The sequence below is a fragment of the Eucyclogobius newberryi genome, unplaced genomic scaffold, assembly GCF_026437365.1.
Source record: "Eucyclogobius newberryi isolate DKJ021-1_F unplaced genomic scaffold, fEucNew1.0.hap1 SCAF_14, whole genome shotgun sequence".
NCBI classification, from domain to species: Eukaryota; Metazoa; Chordata; class Actinopteri; order Gobiiformes; family Gobiidae; genus Eucyclogobius; species Eucyclogobius newberryi.
In genome coordinates this window covers 9547319-9562736 of record NW_027315768.1, presented here as the reverse complement: position 1 = coordinate 9562736, position 15418 = coordinate 9547319, and the positions used below count along the sequence as shown (strand labels likewise).

Below are 15418 nucleotides of genomic sequence, written 5' to 3'. Positions count from 1 at the left end.
TACTCGTGCGATGGTGTGGTTGTATTGTACTCGTGCGATGGTGTGGTTGTATTATACCTGTGCGATGGTGTGGTTTTATTATACTCGTGCGATGGTGTGGTTGTATTATACCTGTGCGATGGTGTGGTTGTATTATACTCGTGCGATGGTGTGGTTATATTATACTCGTGTGATGGTGTGGTTGTATTATACCTGTGCAATGGTGTGGTTGTATTATACCTGTGCGATGGTGTGGTTGTATTATACCTGTGCAATGGTGTGGTTGTATTATACCTGTGCAATGGTGTGGTTGTATTATACCTGTGCGATGGTGTGGTTGTATTATACCTGTGCAATGGTGTGGTTGTATTATACCTGTGCGATGGTGTGGTTGTATTATACCTGTGCGATGGTGTGGTTGTATTATACTAGTGCGATGGTGTGGTTGTATTATACTTGTGTGATAATGTGGTTGTGTAGACAGTACCTGTAGCTTTTCCAGCAGCTTTTTCTGTTCACTTATCAGTGTCTGGTTGTGTTCGAGGTTTAAGCCAATCTCACACAGTCCTGGCTCAACATGAACCAACTGCAGATGCACAGACGAGCCACTCTGAAACATACACAGGGACAATGTGAGCACAAAATGATGATACAATTATGATAGACATCATCTGTAACCACATGAAAATGTGGTTTTGTCATGAAAACACATCTGGATGTATGTTATGTTGTTTCATTGACCACTTTTTGAAGTGGATCCTGCATTGTCGCCCCAAGAACTAATTAGAACATTCCACCAGCTGGATCTTTAGGTTTTTTCAAAGGTTCCACAGTATAGCATTAAAATCTATTTAATAACTGCTTCGTCAGTCTGCTAAATCAGACTTGCAGAGACTTATCCATGCGTTGGTCTCCAGTAGATTAGACTACTGTAACGGCCTGCTCACTGGCCTCTCCAAACGAGCTGTAAAACAGCTGCAGTACATCCAGAACTCTGCTGTTCGGGTCCTGACTAGAACCAGGAAGTACCATCACATTAGTCCTGTTCTCAGGTCTCTGCACTTTATTATCTGAGCCACAGGGAGAGACTGTAAAGTGGCTTTGCTTGTGTACAAGTCTCTCCATGGCCTAGCACCAAAGTACATCTCGGGCAAAAACAAAATTAACCATCTCGGACCCTGAGGTCTCAGAGTCCGAGATGGTTCATTTTGCATTAACATGCCTGGCCTCTTGCTGGTGCCAGAGTCAGGACTAAACAGGGACCAGCCTCCTGCTGGTGCCCAGAGTCAGGAGGACTAAACATGGGGAATCTGCTTTTCAGTTTTATGCAGCTAAAATCTGGAACAGTCTTCATGAAGATGTGAGATAGGCCTCTACTCAGACAACGTTCAAATCTAGGATAAAACTATTTTGTTTGCACTCTTTTCGTGATTCTGTTTTATGATTTGACTGAATTTGTTTCTGTTGTGTGAAGCACTTAGAATTGCCTTGTGTACAAATTGTGCTCTTCAAATAAACTTGCCTTGCCTTGACGCGGTGCAAATTTAGCCAAAAGTTCAGCTTTTCTACTTCTACTGTTTGACGTCTTGAATATGGGAATGCCCAAGATGTGCCACATCGAATGCTTGAAATGCAGTGTAGGAACGTTGAGTGGCTTATTCGTGTATCTACCACAGATATTGCATGTATACTTTGATGCCGCGGTCTGAACGCACCATTACATTGAGTGTGGTTGCCTCACAAGTCTTCACAGATCTGACCTGTAACTTGGTCTGGTGGCATCACCTGCTTATATCCATGATAAGTTTAAGTTAACTAATTATCATCATCAAAGAACACATACATTACATACATATACATTATTTCCATTGTTATTGGCCTTAAAACCCACTTTGGAGAAATTATGTTGTACCACAGACAAATAATGAATACTTAGAAAATCTAACATTACTTTCCCTCATAAGAATTTGGTGTTAGCACTCCATCTACTGGCAGCAGAGGTAACTAAACAAAAGCTAGCTTGCCTCGATATGCTAATATAAGCATACAGTTGTAATCAACATGATTTGAGGCAGAAATGCTCAGAATGAGTCAGGCAATGATTTATGGAGAACAGTACAGGTAGGGTTGCCAACCATCCCGGATTGCCTGGGATGTCCCGAATTATGGATGGTTTTGATTTGTCCCGTCCGGGACAGCTCCAGTCCCATATTCCAATCACAGCCTCGCCGGCCAATAATTGGCTACTGCAAACGCGCTACGTAGACATTTACCACGCGCTTCTCGAAGCTCCACTTCCTGGAATTACCATGACAGACGCGCGGCTCAGCCAATCAGCTGATCCGAGGTCAGATTGAATTAAAATACCTGGCCTGTCCTCGTTCTCTGACTGCCACCGCCAGCTCAAGAGTATTATTCATATCCATTGAGGGAAACAGAAGGTAAAGCGTCAGTTCAGTTCAGTGTCTGCAGCCTATGGTTATAGTCTAATGCTAACATGACATTTGAGAGAAACTTAATAATAATTAATAATTGTCTTCACTATTCCCATGAACTATACATCCAAGCATGTACAGTAGTGGTTTGCCAAAATTACACTGAAATGAGTAGGTTTATGGTATGGCTAATGAAACCACATGCGCGCGCACCTGGAAGAAAGTGTTCCTCATTTTGGGTTGAGATAGTTGGCAACCCAAAGTACAGGAGACATTCTCTACCTATGCTGACACAAATTTTGTGTGTGTTTTTGTGAGGCTCTGAGTCAAAGGAACATTAATGTAACAAGCATGAATGTAGTCAAATACAAGCTATCTAAATATATTTTTATATTTATTCTCATATTTTAATGTCTACAATCACAGTGTCAAACATAAAATGGTTTGTCTTTAAATGAATTTGGGCATGTGTGTTCCCACAGACCTGTTAATAATACTTAACTATACACTGAGTATTGTTGCACAATCCTCAAGTGAATAGTCTGTGAAATGTGTTGAGTGGTCAAGCCTCTGTTTCATCAGAGCCATCAGGGGGTTCAGTTTTAGCCCGGCTCAGCTCTGAAGTTGCGCCTGGGGAAACACGAGAGAATCTGCTGCCTGCACGTGACACACAGTTACACCTCTTGACTTGTTTTGACGCTCTGGGAAGCTCCCTTATATCCATGTTTTCCAATTGAATACAACTCAGCTTTTCCAGTAAGATTTGAAAACCCCTGAGTGAATCCCCTGCATTTTTTTTCTTGCCACCATTGGCATTAGCACTCAAAAATAGCAAGTTATGAATAATCAAAAGGGTTTGGGCTGGTACCAACCCATCAACCACAAGTCAAAGCCTCATTAAGGCATTGTTGAATGTGTTGTGTTTTATTTTAGATAATAATCAGCATGTAAAAATCTGAGCTAAAGGCTAACTAACTTTAAGTTGAGATTTCAGATGTTGTGCATCTCTTGACCACTAAACATCCTCATTTACATAGTATTAATGAAGAGACCACATAAATTACATGAAAATTATTGATGAGATCACATAAATAACTTACTGTCGTGATCACATGCAATGGTATTTATGTATTTATTTATTCATTTGTCTATGGGAGTTTTTATTTATTTATAGGAGATCTTCTACTGAAAGTGTTTTTCAGACTTCCTATAAGTGATCTGTTCTTCTGTATCTACCTCTGTATCTACCTGCGTTGCACCAATGAAATTTCCCCATGTGGGACAATAAAGGAATATCTTATCTTATCTTATAATGTGAACACATGTTATTTAGACACCACCGTCTGAACAAATGAAATCTACTATGCTGTGGAACATTCCAGCAGACATATATAATGAACCAGATACATACATTTGACCTTGGTCTTTGAAAAATATCCATTATTTTTCTTTCTTTTTGTACAGGACAATGAAAGTGTAAAAAGTGAAACCGAGCATGGCAATGCCCAAAAATAATACATTCAGTACACATTTAATGATATATTCGGTCTGAGCAGTCCCTGTGTGTGGTTTTCACGTGATCTGTGTGTAGGGTATGGCACCCAAGGGTGACAGTTGTGCGTCACGTTGACATGCCTCAGATAGACTATCCACCAGAGGAATGTGTGCTGCTCTCAGGCACGCGTGGAGAGCTTTACAGGCCAAAGCTTCCTCTTTAGAGCTCAATGTCCCTCCAGCCCTTCCTAACTTTATCTAAGTACAGATTTCTAATAGTGGTGATTTTTATTTAATTCATGGTGATGTAGAATTTGTCTTATTATTATTGATATATATTGTATTGATTTTCTGGACTTGACTAAAGTACTGTATTTCCTCAAATATTGATCCAACGACAAGAGTCACTGGTTCCGAACTTTTCCAGACTTATTGTCAAACCCTTTTCATGCCAGATGCCCTGTCTGTCCAGCCACAAACTGTGGTTTCAATTTGAACTACGAGGGAAGCGTCTGACACACAACAAAGCACAATATGTTCATCCACAGCCCAGATATATTGTAAAGTTACCTCTCAGGGTAAAAATGAGACCTGTATGTTGTTTGCTTCTAAATGTAGAGCACTTTGGATCTCTGCAAAGTAAGTGCACTGTTATGCATGCTAGTTGTTTTGTTGTTAGCTTTACTTTGATGGGATTATTCACACTGCATCAAAATCAGCACAATACTATATTTTTCATATTATTAAATAATAGATTGTAAACCCTTTTTAATGTTTTTCTTCTTACCTTGAGCACAGAGACAACTATCTGCGTTTGTCCAGAGTGAACAGCGATGGTGCTGAGAGCAGTGACCGACAAAGGCTTCTTCATGTCTCCTTCACTTGCTTCCTTCCTCTGCCCCTCACATGTCTCCTCTGTCCTACCCTTAGTCATGGATATGGATGATACCTTTTGTTGCAGTTTACCTGTCTATTGCTGGTTGTTTCTTATCCACACATTTTTATCACAATTTGACTTCCATTATTTTTTCATTTTTTCCAGCCCTGTGTATGAAGCCTCCTCCTGTAAGACAAAAAAATCAAATAATAGAATTAGATTTTTTATTGAATTTGGTTTAAGTTTCAGATCAGGCTTATCACAAAATCAAAAACATCTGTGGGATAAAGCATAGATATGATTGTAAGGAGGATTGATCATATGCTAGAACTTCCCAGAATCAATAATACATTAATTACATAAATACAACGTCAATCAAATGTAGCGACATGTAGCATTTCCAATAGCAACATATAGCATTTCCAATAGTTCCACCAAAATAGCTTTGAATTAAATATTAAAATGCACCCTTAACCTTCACAGGCAGTATGTGGGTAAAAAAAGCTCTTCATGTGGTTTCTTGCTGTTTCTTAACACAAAACAACACACAAATTAACATGGAGCGATAAATATTAGCCTTTAGATCAAGTCTGAACTGTTCAACTTGCAAGAAGCTGATTTGGTTAGGGACATGAACATCACTCAATGCGATATATTAGTATCTGTGGCATCTTCCCATAACTACAAAGGCTCATTCTGGCATCTGCAGCAGTCAGAGTGTGACAATCAGGTATGCTGACTTCAAATGCTCCTGGACCCCTTTAGATTCCAGTCAGGATGACAAGGAGAAGATTAGTGTCATGGCCTCAACCTGCCCAACACTCTATTGCCCCTAAGCAAATGGGAAAGGACTCAGGCGACAATTACAAGTGTCACAAGTGTGAGTCATATTTAATCAACATTTAAACCTGGTCCATATTTCTGTTGTTACTTTGTTTCTTTTTGGGCACGGGGTTCTTTTTGTAAGTTTTCCTTCTTTCTCCCAGGCAAGATTCAAGAGAAGAAGAAAGTAAACCAAGAAGTAAATCTTTGAACTCTGTCCTTTATAAATATGTTTTCCTTGATTTTGGTGATAACAACATTGATTGGTTGAGTTAAACCTCACACAACTTATTACTGCTCCCACCCGACCGACTCTAAAGACCCTCTTAATGCAATATTACTGGACATTATCTTAAGCAACACGCCTCAGAATGACCAATGTTGTAGTGTCTTTCGTCTTGATCTCAGTGACCACTGTCCTATTAGATGTGTGCGACACAACATGTATTAAATCCAAATCAAGTGTGTTAAAATGTCCTATTGTCCTATAAACGTTTTAATGTCTGATCTGTTCTATAGTGAGATTGGTTTTACCACTAGTAATCCAGAACCCAACACAGCAAAACATTTAATGATATTACTGATAAACATGCCCCTCAAAATATGCATTATGCGAGAGAGAGTGACAAAGCCTGGGCAGAAGCCAAGGCAACCAAATCAGCAGCAGATTGGCGGCAGTTTTGTCATAAGCGCAATAAATATGTCTGTTTTTAAAACATCTTACGTCAATATTCTCACTGAATCACAGGGCATTTCTGCTAAATGTTGGTAAACGGTTAAATTCTTATGGCAAAATTCTACTCCCTTTTTACCAAATGAAATGAAAGATTCAATCAGCTTGATAACAAAATAATTTTATTCATATATATAATATTATAATATTTTTGATTTGTTTAATCTGCACTTTGCTGACTCGGAAATATCTTTGATGCTGCTGCTCCTTCTGTTGCTGTTACCCCAAACATGAGAATAGACCTGATGATCAAGTGTTTTCTCTTAAGCCCTTTATACAGTATGAAGTATAAAGTATGTTGCTCTAGATAGATCAAAAAAGTCCACTGGAGCCGACACCCTCGAACCTAGGTCACTTTTGTTATCAGCCCCACTAATAGTAACTTGTTTAACTCATGTTTTTAATTTCACAATTCACACTGAAAGTATCCCATTACTATGGAAAACTGTTTTTGTTCTCCCTTTGCACAAAGGAGGCCAGAACAATCCTACAATCCTGCCAAGCCAAACTCTTGGAGAAGCTAATAAGTAACCAGGTGTGTGCATTCTTAACTAAATATTCAATTTTAAATACCTGCCAGTCCGATCTAGACCAGGGTATACATTATCACAGCTGCTACCAAAGTTATAAATGATATTGCAATGGACAATCGTGAAGAATATGCTGTTGTTTTTGTTAATTTGTCACAGGCCTTTGATTCAGTAGATCACTGTATTCTACTCTAAAGTATAATGGCAATCATTGGATGTGAGAAGAGAACAGCACTGCCTTTTGTTTGTGTAAAAGGCTCTAGTTGGCATTTTGCCCAATTATTTATCATGTTTGATACACCTAAAGTCAAGTAGTCACTGCTTCAGGTCTCAGGACATTTTTATCTTACAATCCCATCATGTCAACACAGCGATAGGAACAAGAGGCCTTCAACAACTTTTAAATTAAATTCATTAGCTAGGACCACGACCCCAGATACGATGCAAGGTGTTTATTGGCAGGGGAGAAACATGAACAACACAAATGTACGAAGTTGATGCCGTTTTGGGTCTTCTTGCGATGAGGGCTGAAGGCTCCCGGGCCTCGATACCCCCAAAAGAAGCTTAACGAGGCAGTGCGGATTGGCAGAATGGAGGACGAGAAGGTAATGGTGTGTGTAGACCTGGAAAGTCATGGAGAACCAGTGCTCCACGATATAATGAGGCGGTCAACAACGCCTTAACTGGAGGCAGATGTGGCAGCGCCAATGTGGGAAAAGTTTGATAGGAAATGTGGGGACCAGGCGTGGAACGACTTTAAGTAAAAGGATGAACCAGATCTTGAGTCCTGCTGGGAAGTGCCACTTGACGACCAGTGCACAAGGTCTGGACGGATTGCAAAGGGGCTCGGAATAGATCGTGTTACCACAGTAGTCCTGCTGTTTTAGGGGAAGACTTAAGCGTTGGTTGGAGGTCCTTGATGCCGGGGTGAGGAGAACTATTGTGGACAAGACGGCCTCTGAGCAGGAGAACGCGCCTGAAGAGACGTCGATGCCACTCGGGTAGGCTTTGAGTACTTGCAATGTGACTGGTAGTCGAAGGTGAATGGGAAGTAATTAGTTAAGGTTAAACGTGGTGAGGGTAGAACGAAGCCATGATGGAAGGAACGTTAACGGAGCTGGATGGTCTAGGAGGACTGAAGCACCTGAAGCGGAGCTTATGTGTGAAACGTGGTAGCTGAGGTTGGAGGAACTGGGGTCAATGATGTTCCACCTCGGTAGTAAATGTATTTGTTGATGATACAGGGTCATCGGACTGGACGGCCATGAACATGAATGGCCCGACAGGAAGACAGCAAGCCTTATAGCATTGGTCTTAAAGAACCCCCAAACCGGCTGATAGAACGGTGTATCAAAGTGCAGCAGCAACTTGATGGACTGGATGAGAATGACGACACTTTGGAGTGATGAACCGAAGGCATGATCTGCATGGTAAAGTTGGTATAACCAGCTGCTGTTTGGAGGACTCCAAAACATGGCAGACCGGCCTCCCGGTGCCCGAAGGGGAAAGAGGCGGCCTCCCGGTGCCCGAAGGGGGAAGAGGCGGCCTCCCGGTGCCCGAAGGGGGAAGAGGCAGCATGAGGGAAGAGGCTGCATGAGGGAAAAGGCTGCATGAGGGAAGAGACGGGAAGAGGCTGCATGAGAGGCGGGAAGAGGCTGCAGGAGGGAAGAGCGAAGAGGCTGCAGGAGGGAAGAGCGAAGAGGCTGCATGAGGGAAGAGCGAAGAGCGAAGAGGCTGCATGAGGGAAGAGCGAAGAGGCTGCATGACCTGGCATCCCGGTGCCGAGGGGGGAAATAAAGTAGACCTGGCATCCCGGTGCCGAGGGGGGAAATAAAGTAGACCTGGCATCCCAGTGCCGAGGGGGGAAAGAAAGTAGACCTGGCATCCCAGTGCCGAGGGGGGAAAGAAAGTAGACCTGGCATCCCGGTGCCGAGGAGAGAAGGGGGAAAAGAAAGTAGACCTGGCATCCGGTGCCGAAGGGGGAAAGAAAGTCGACCTGGCACCCCGGTGCCGAGGGGGGGTTAGAAAAGGGGGAAATAAGAGACCTGGCAACCCGGTGTCAGGAGAGCATGAGAGACAGAGGGGGGGGGGGGGGGGGGGGGGGGGGGGGGAGATCTGGCATCCCGGTGCCGAGGGGGAGGGGTTTGGAAATGGAGGGAATAGAAAGACCTGGCATCCCGGTGCCTGGGGGAGAGAGCATGAGGGGGTAGAGAGCGAGCATGAAAGAGGGGGCATGAAGAAGAGACACACTTGTTCGGATTTGGTTTAATTTAGAAATAAATGAGAAAAAGTGAGGCCTAGTGATCCAGGAAGAGAAAATTGCAACCTTTCGCTGGATAAGAGCGGGGCCTGGCATGAACCCAGCAAGAGGGAGGGAGAAGGAGGAAGGGGGAGAAAGAGAGCGAGGGTAAAGGACGGGAGGAAAAGGAATGGAAGGAATGAGGCTGGAACCTGGCGACGTAAAGCCAGAGGATAAAACGCTAGAACCTGGCGACGTAAAGCCAGAGATGAAACGCTAGAACCTGGCGACGTAAAGCCAGAGATGAAACGCTGGAACCTGGCGACGTAAAGCCAGAGGATAAAACGCCGGAACCTGGCGACGCAGTGCCAGAGGATAAAACGCAGGAACCTGACGACGCAGTGCCAGAGGATAAAACGCAGGAACCTGGCGACGCAGTGCCAGAGGATAAAACGCAGGAACCTGGCGACGCAGTGCCAGAGGATAAAACGCAGGAACCTGGCGACGCAGTGCCAGAGGATAAAACGCAGGAACCTGGCGACGCAGTGCCAGAGGATAAAACGCAGGAACCTGGCGACGCAGTGCCAGAGGATAAAACGCAGGAACCTGGCAACGCACTGCCAGAGGATACAACGCAGGAACCTGGTGACGCAGTGCCAGAGGATAAAACGCAGGAACCTGGCGACGCAGTGCCAGAGGATAAAACGCAGGAACCTGGCAACGCAGTGCCAGAGGATACAACGCAGGAACCTGGCAACGCACTGCCAGAGGATACAACGCAGGAACCTGGCAACGCACTGCCAGAGGATACAATGCAGGAACCTGGCGACGCAGTGCCAGAGGATACAATGCAGGAACCTGGCGACGCAGTGCCACAGGATAAAACGCAGGAACCTGGCAACGCGGTGCCGGAGGATACAACGCAGGAACCTGGCGACAAAGTGCCAGAGGATAAAACGCAGGAACCTGGCGACGCAGTGTCGGAGGATAAACTGCAGGAACCTGGCAACGCAGTGCTAGATAAAACGCAGAACCTGGCAACGCAGTGCCAGAGGATAAACCGCCGGAACCTGGCAACGCAGTGCTAGAGGATAAAACGCAGAACCTGGCAACGCAGTGCTAGAGGATAAAACGCAGAACTTGGCAACGCAGTGTCGGAGGATAATGCGCAGAACCTGCCGGAACGTGGCAACGCGGTAAAACTATGTAACTTGGCGAGACGGTGCCAGAAGATTAACGATGAGGAAGGAGAGGAGGGGGGAGAGATGGCAGGGTAAGTTTTTTTTTGTTTTTTTTGTTTTTTTTTAAATATACGTTTTCATTATTATTTTATAATAAACATGCATACGTTGTATGTATTTATTTATTGTTATTTTGAGCGATGCGGGAGGGGTGAGCGAGTAAGGTGAATTAATTACTTGAAAGAGGTGAGAGTCTGGCTCCAAGGCTTGAGTGATGGGCAGCTCGGTGCGGGAGGAAGGAGACAACGGAGGAGGAAGGAAACAACGGAGGAGGAAGGAGACGAGGGTGAGGATACTTTACCTGGAGGAGCCGCTCGTGCCCGCGAAAGTGGGCGGGGCAAAGCGCGCTCCGCAGTGGAACGAGAGTTAACGGAATTGTGAGCGCAAAAGAGAAGTTTAAAACATCATAATTTGATGACGGTGCCCGTGGTCTGGAGACCCGTCAATGTAGAGAGAAATGACGAGCGCGTGCGGTGGGCGCTTAACGAGCGAGACCGCGGGATGAGCGCTGGGATGACCCGGGCGCTGGAAAGACCGGAGCGCTGGGAGGAGGTCGCAGGACGCACGGCGATCTCAATACCGGACTAGCAGAAGTGATGCGAGGTGGGACGCCGGTCTGCTGACGGGAGCCTGGGCGAGAGCTGAGCCTGTGAGAACAGCTGATGGGACCGGACCGGTCCTAGTGGGACACCAGTGGAGGATGGCCCGGTGTGGCTCGCCTGTGCTGGGCCGATGCATCGAAAGGAACGAGGTCGAGTTGATCCATAAAAGGTCGGGAACGAGTGTGTTTTCGAGCGCGGCTCCCGCCGCCATGGAGCGTGTGCACGAAAATCACTAACACAGGTGTGTGTGATCTGGATGATTAAGTAGTGTAGCCGCAGGAAGGGGCGTAGGAAGGGGCGTGGTCCTGCTCCCGAACTTAAGATAACAAACTTATCTCCATTCATTTTATGCCTAAAGATTTTTAAGCATTGGTACAGGATGACCCTCAGTGCCAATGCCAGTGCCAATGTGTAAATGTATGTCAATGTATTGGTTAATTTAATTGAATGTTTTATTAGTGTTTTAGTATCCTGTGTTTGTTTGTTGTTTATTTTGTGTTGTGTTTTAACAGTGGCCCATGAAAAAGAGAAATTAGGATTTTCCATGTATAAATGAATAAATAAAATTAATCAATTAATTTAGTACATGGTTGACATATTTTTAGGTACAGAAGCCTTGACTTCAGCAAGAAGAACAATAGGTCCGGTCATGTTCTGATGACCTTAAGAATAAAATGGCCATCTTTTCTTCTCTGCAAATAGCCTCGCTGCTGACCTGCTTAGAAGGCCGGCCATAAACCTTGTTTGTGTTGTTCAAGCACTTTGACTCCATCAATGAGAAAGTCATGAGGAACAACTGAAAACTATTGGGTCACCACTTGATTCCTGTACAGTTAAGTGGCTGAGGTAGACAAAACAGAGTACAGTATGTACAGAACTTCAAAATTACATTACTATTAATTAATACTACTAGTAAAATGACCTAAAGAGGAAGAAAAGTGGTTCAAAAAAGTTTTCAGGTAGTTTTCAAGTAAAAGTACTCTAGCTGCAGTGCAGACAAGCAGATAAAACATACATGCTGAAAGTCGTTTGAGTTCAAGTTCAGTTAAATACGAGTGAATAAATCATTTTGTCAGAAGCTCCTCCGTGCTCCTCCTACAGCATGATTCATACTAAACACACGCAGGCCACTGGTCGACAGAACTTGCCTGACTAGTTTGAGACTGGGTATTATTTCCACGGTCAAATATATTACTAACAAACGAACAACATTTAATGTTGGTCGAAATTAGCACGGCTATGAAACAGTCCTTTCTCAGCAGGTGTGGACATCAATTTCCTGGTAGGCCTAATAAATTATTTAAAGGTGCTGCACTTAAAAACAGCAGTTCAGATGTGTCGCTCAACCTAATTATTACCCACAATGAGTTTATAAGCACTTTCCACAACTTGCAGAGAGCCAGAGCGAGTTTTGCATCATGACAAAGCTAGCAAACATTAGCATGCTAACTGCACTTCCTGCTTCCTGTTTCAATAAAACACTTTATAATGAGATGCAGAAAGCACACAGTCACACACGCAGTCTCATTTTCACCCTAAGAGCAATATATCTGTACTGGAGAAAAATAGATTTAACTTTTATAAATGAAAAAAAATAAAAAAAAAAATAGATACAGCCCCTTTATCTACCTGCATTGCATCAATGAAATTTCCCCATGTGGGACAATAAAGGAATATTTTATCTTATCTTATGGTTCTATTTAGCTGTGTTTTTATCTGCAATTTTTTTTTATTTTAAATGCAGTTTATTGTAATTTTAATGTGTTTTTATGATTGTAAAGTACTTTGAGTTTCTTTTGCATGAACTGTGCTTGTGATTGATTGATTGATTGATTGATTGATAAATTGTCATGTTGATACACTTCTTATTCTTTCCTAGCTCAAACCAATCATATGTACGGACGCATTCTCCTGACACGTGCCACACATTATGTAGTATTCTGTTACAAAATGTTTCACAATGGTGTTAAAATTGGGGCCATGTGTAGACACTATATTTGTAACATATTGTTACATTGTTACATATTCACATTAACACTGACCTGCGTGTCAAAATGAGTTATAATGAAATAAACTAACAAGTCAGTATCGGTTTATCACCTGCCAGTCAGAGTGAAAAGTGGGCTGTCAGTTCGTGTAACCGTGTCAGCCCTATCACTAACTGACCATTCTACACCCCAAGCCAAGGTAAAGATGCCACGACCAAAATAAGCTATGACAAATAATATTAATAAAATGAATCTCCAACTGGTGAAATTTAGTATAGTACGGAAACAAAACCAGAGTTTCTAAAAGATGTTCATTCAATCAGCTGGTGCTGTTCACATTCACAAAACACTATTATAAATCAAATTAAATGTCCAAAAAGATGGATCTCTACCTCTGCCACAGGACAAGGGAACATGAGGAGACTTTGCCTGATCCGTGTCACATAAACAAACTTGCAGTGGGATTTAAGTGCTTTTTAGATTTATTCTTTAGTCTACCCCACAACCTGCCCTACATGTGCAGGCCCAGTGCAGGAGAAAGGACCATTTTTGCGTTTACTTCTGGGAGATGGGATGTTTAATGCTTATGTTAGGTTCCAATTAGCTTCATGATCATTTTATTTTTGTAAGCAATTATTATTAAATCAGACTTTGACCTGTTTCAGCTCACTTTCACCTTTATGCTGGTCTATTGTCCTGTGATCGATCCCCGCACAGGAGTGAGTGTTGGTTCTGAGACTCAAGCAGAATGGGTCATTCTCGGTTTTGTTTCGCTCTCTGCTCCGTTTGCGTTCACAAATCGAGCGAACCACGCCAGAGTTTGCTTATTCGACCCGGATCAAAGTTTGATTGCCTCACATTAATTAAGCAACAAATGTACTTCTGCATTATTGATATGATTAAACCATCATCTTATATTGATAAAAAAAATAGCCAATTCTGATAATTATTCATCTATTAATTAAGTGAGAGAGAGTAGTTTAAAGAGAAACATTGCTTTTCAAAAGCAAAAACATTTACTGTTCAATAAAATTATAAGTTAAACCAATGATTTTTGAGACTTTATTATACTGACATGAGTGAAATAGTCTGTCATGTGCAACATCTTCAGATTAGTTAGAACCCATATTTTCACAATTTTATCAAGGTCACATAATTTCTCTCAGACTTTTGATGGTATTTGAAGGTGGAAAGTATATCAGATTTAAGGTGATCTTAAATCTTTAAACGCACAGGTAAGGGTTGCTTATAGTTTTTAAGATGTATTATTATTTACGGCTACATTTAATGACAAAGATGAACTCCAAAAGCTGAATTTTGGTCTTGTTGCCATACATTACCGCCATTTCTTCCCTTGCCATAATGGCCTCCTCTTCAAATTTAGTCACGTGGGTCCAGCAGCTTTATACCTGACGAGCTTTCCTGTCAAGTTGCACTAAGACCTTTGTTAAATGATTCTATTGTCATCATTTAATTGCTCAATGTACTCCGATCGCCCCTTGAGGACAAATAAAGTTATGTTGATTGATTACAGGCAACACAATAACGTCAAGCAGGCAACGAACCACACCACGACCACCACCACAAAAGTTACATGGTGCACCTTTAAAATGTTAGTGTTGGTCAACTAGTTTATTTGTCGAAAGGTGGCACAGAGAATTTTCAGTTCAAATCTCACCCAAGCAACCCTACTGACCTCTCAAATATAAACAAGGGCGTAATCCACACAACGCAATTTTTTATTTTTTTCAGGTTCAGCACTGGCACAGATGTTGTGAGTCATAATTTTGTTTTAAGCTTTATAGAGATTTGAACCTCATATAATTTCAATTTGAGTTAATTTGCAAACTAAAAGAAATCCATTTGGCCAAAACACATTTTCCTCAAACTAATTTTAAACATTGTTCCACCATTTAAGAAAACAGCATTTGTTCGTGGATACTAACCAGTCTACAATCTCAATGTTGACATGTTTAGCTAAAATATCATGGTCCTTTCTTAAAAAAACAACAAAAACAACTTACATGTATATCCTCTGTATCCAGGCGCAATGCATGTAATCCATTAATTAAACACTAAAAAACATGCATCCGAAACACACAAGAAAACAGCACAGTTGAACACAATACCTGCCACACGTTTCCCGCCGTCTGCAGAGAGAAGTTTGGGCACTGTGAGAGGAGTGGAGTGGGCCGCGGAAAGACCAACTAAAAATAGCTGCGGTTTCCAGTTGGATTATCACACAGCTGAGTGACAGAGAGCTTTCCAAAAACAAACAGTCCCCTCCGCCTCAATGGCATGCTGTGTAAATATATCTGCGTCTCTCAGGTCAACTTAATAAAGACATAACCAACGCAGCAGGGATATTTAATGGGATTCACCCTCAGCCCCCATACAAGGAGTAGTCCCATTAGGATATAGGACATGAGCTATGCGCTTTTACCAATATTGTATCCTTGTTAAACGTACCTAATGTTA

The 15418-nt window shown here is 42.5% G+C and overlaps 1 protein-coding gene across 1 annotated transcript in view; it reads right to left on the bottom strand.

Moving 5' to 3' along the window:
• The window catches only part of ccdc141 (coiled-coil domain containing 141), a 69687-nt gene extending 54527 nt beyond the window's left edge, over positions 1 to 15160 (bottom strand). The window contains exons 1-3 of the mRNA XM_072444286.1: positions 15070 to 15160; positions 4696 to 4968; positions 467 to 589 (exon numbers count right to left, since the gene is read on the bottom strand). Of these exons, the coding sequence (XP_072300387.1) occupies positions 467 to 589; positions 4696 to 4842 (270 nt within the window). The 5' untranslated portion in view covers positions 4843 to 4968; positions 15070 to 15160. The remainder of the gene's footprint in view (positions 1 to 466; positions 590 to 4695; positions 4969 to 15069) is intronic.
• Between the last annotated feature and the right edge of the window lie 258 nt (positions 15161 to 15418).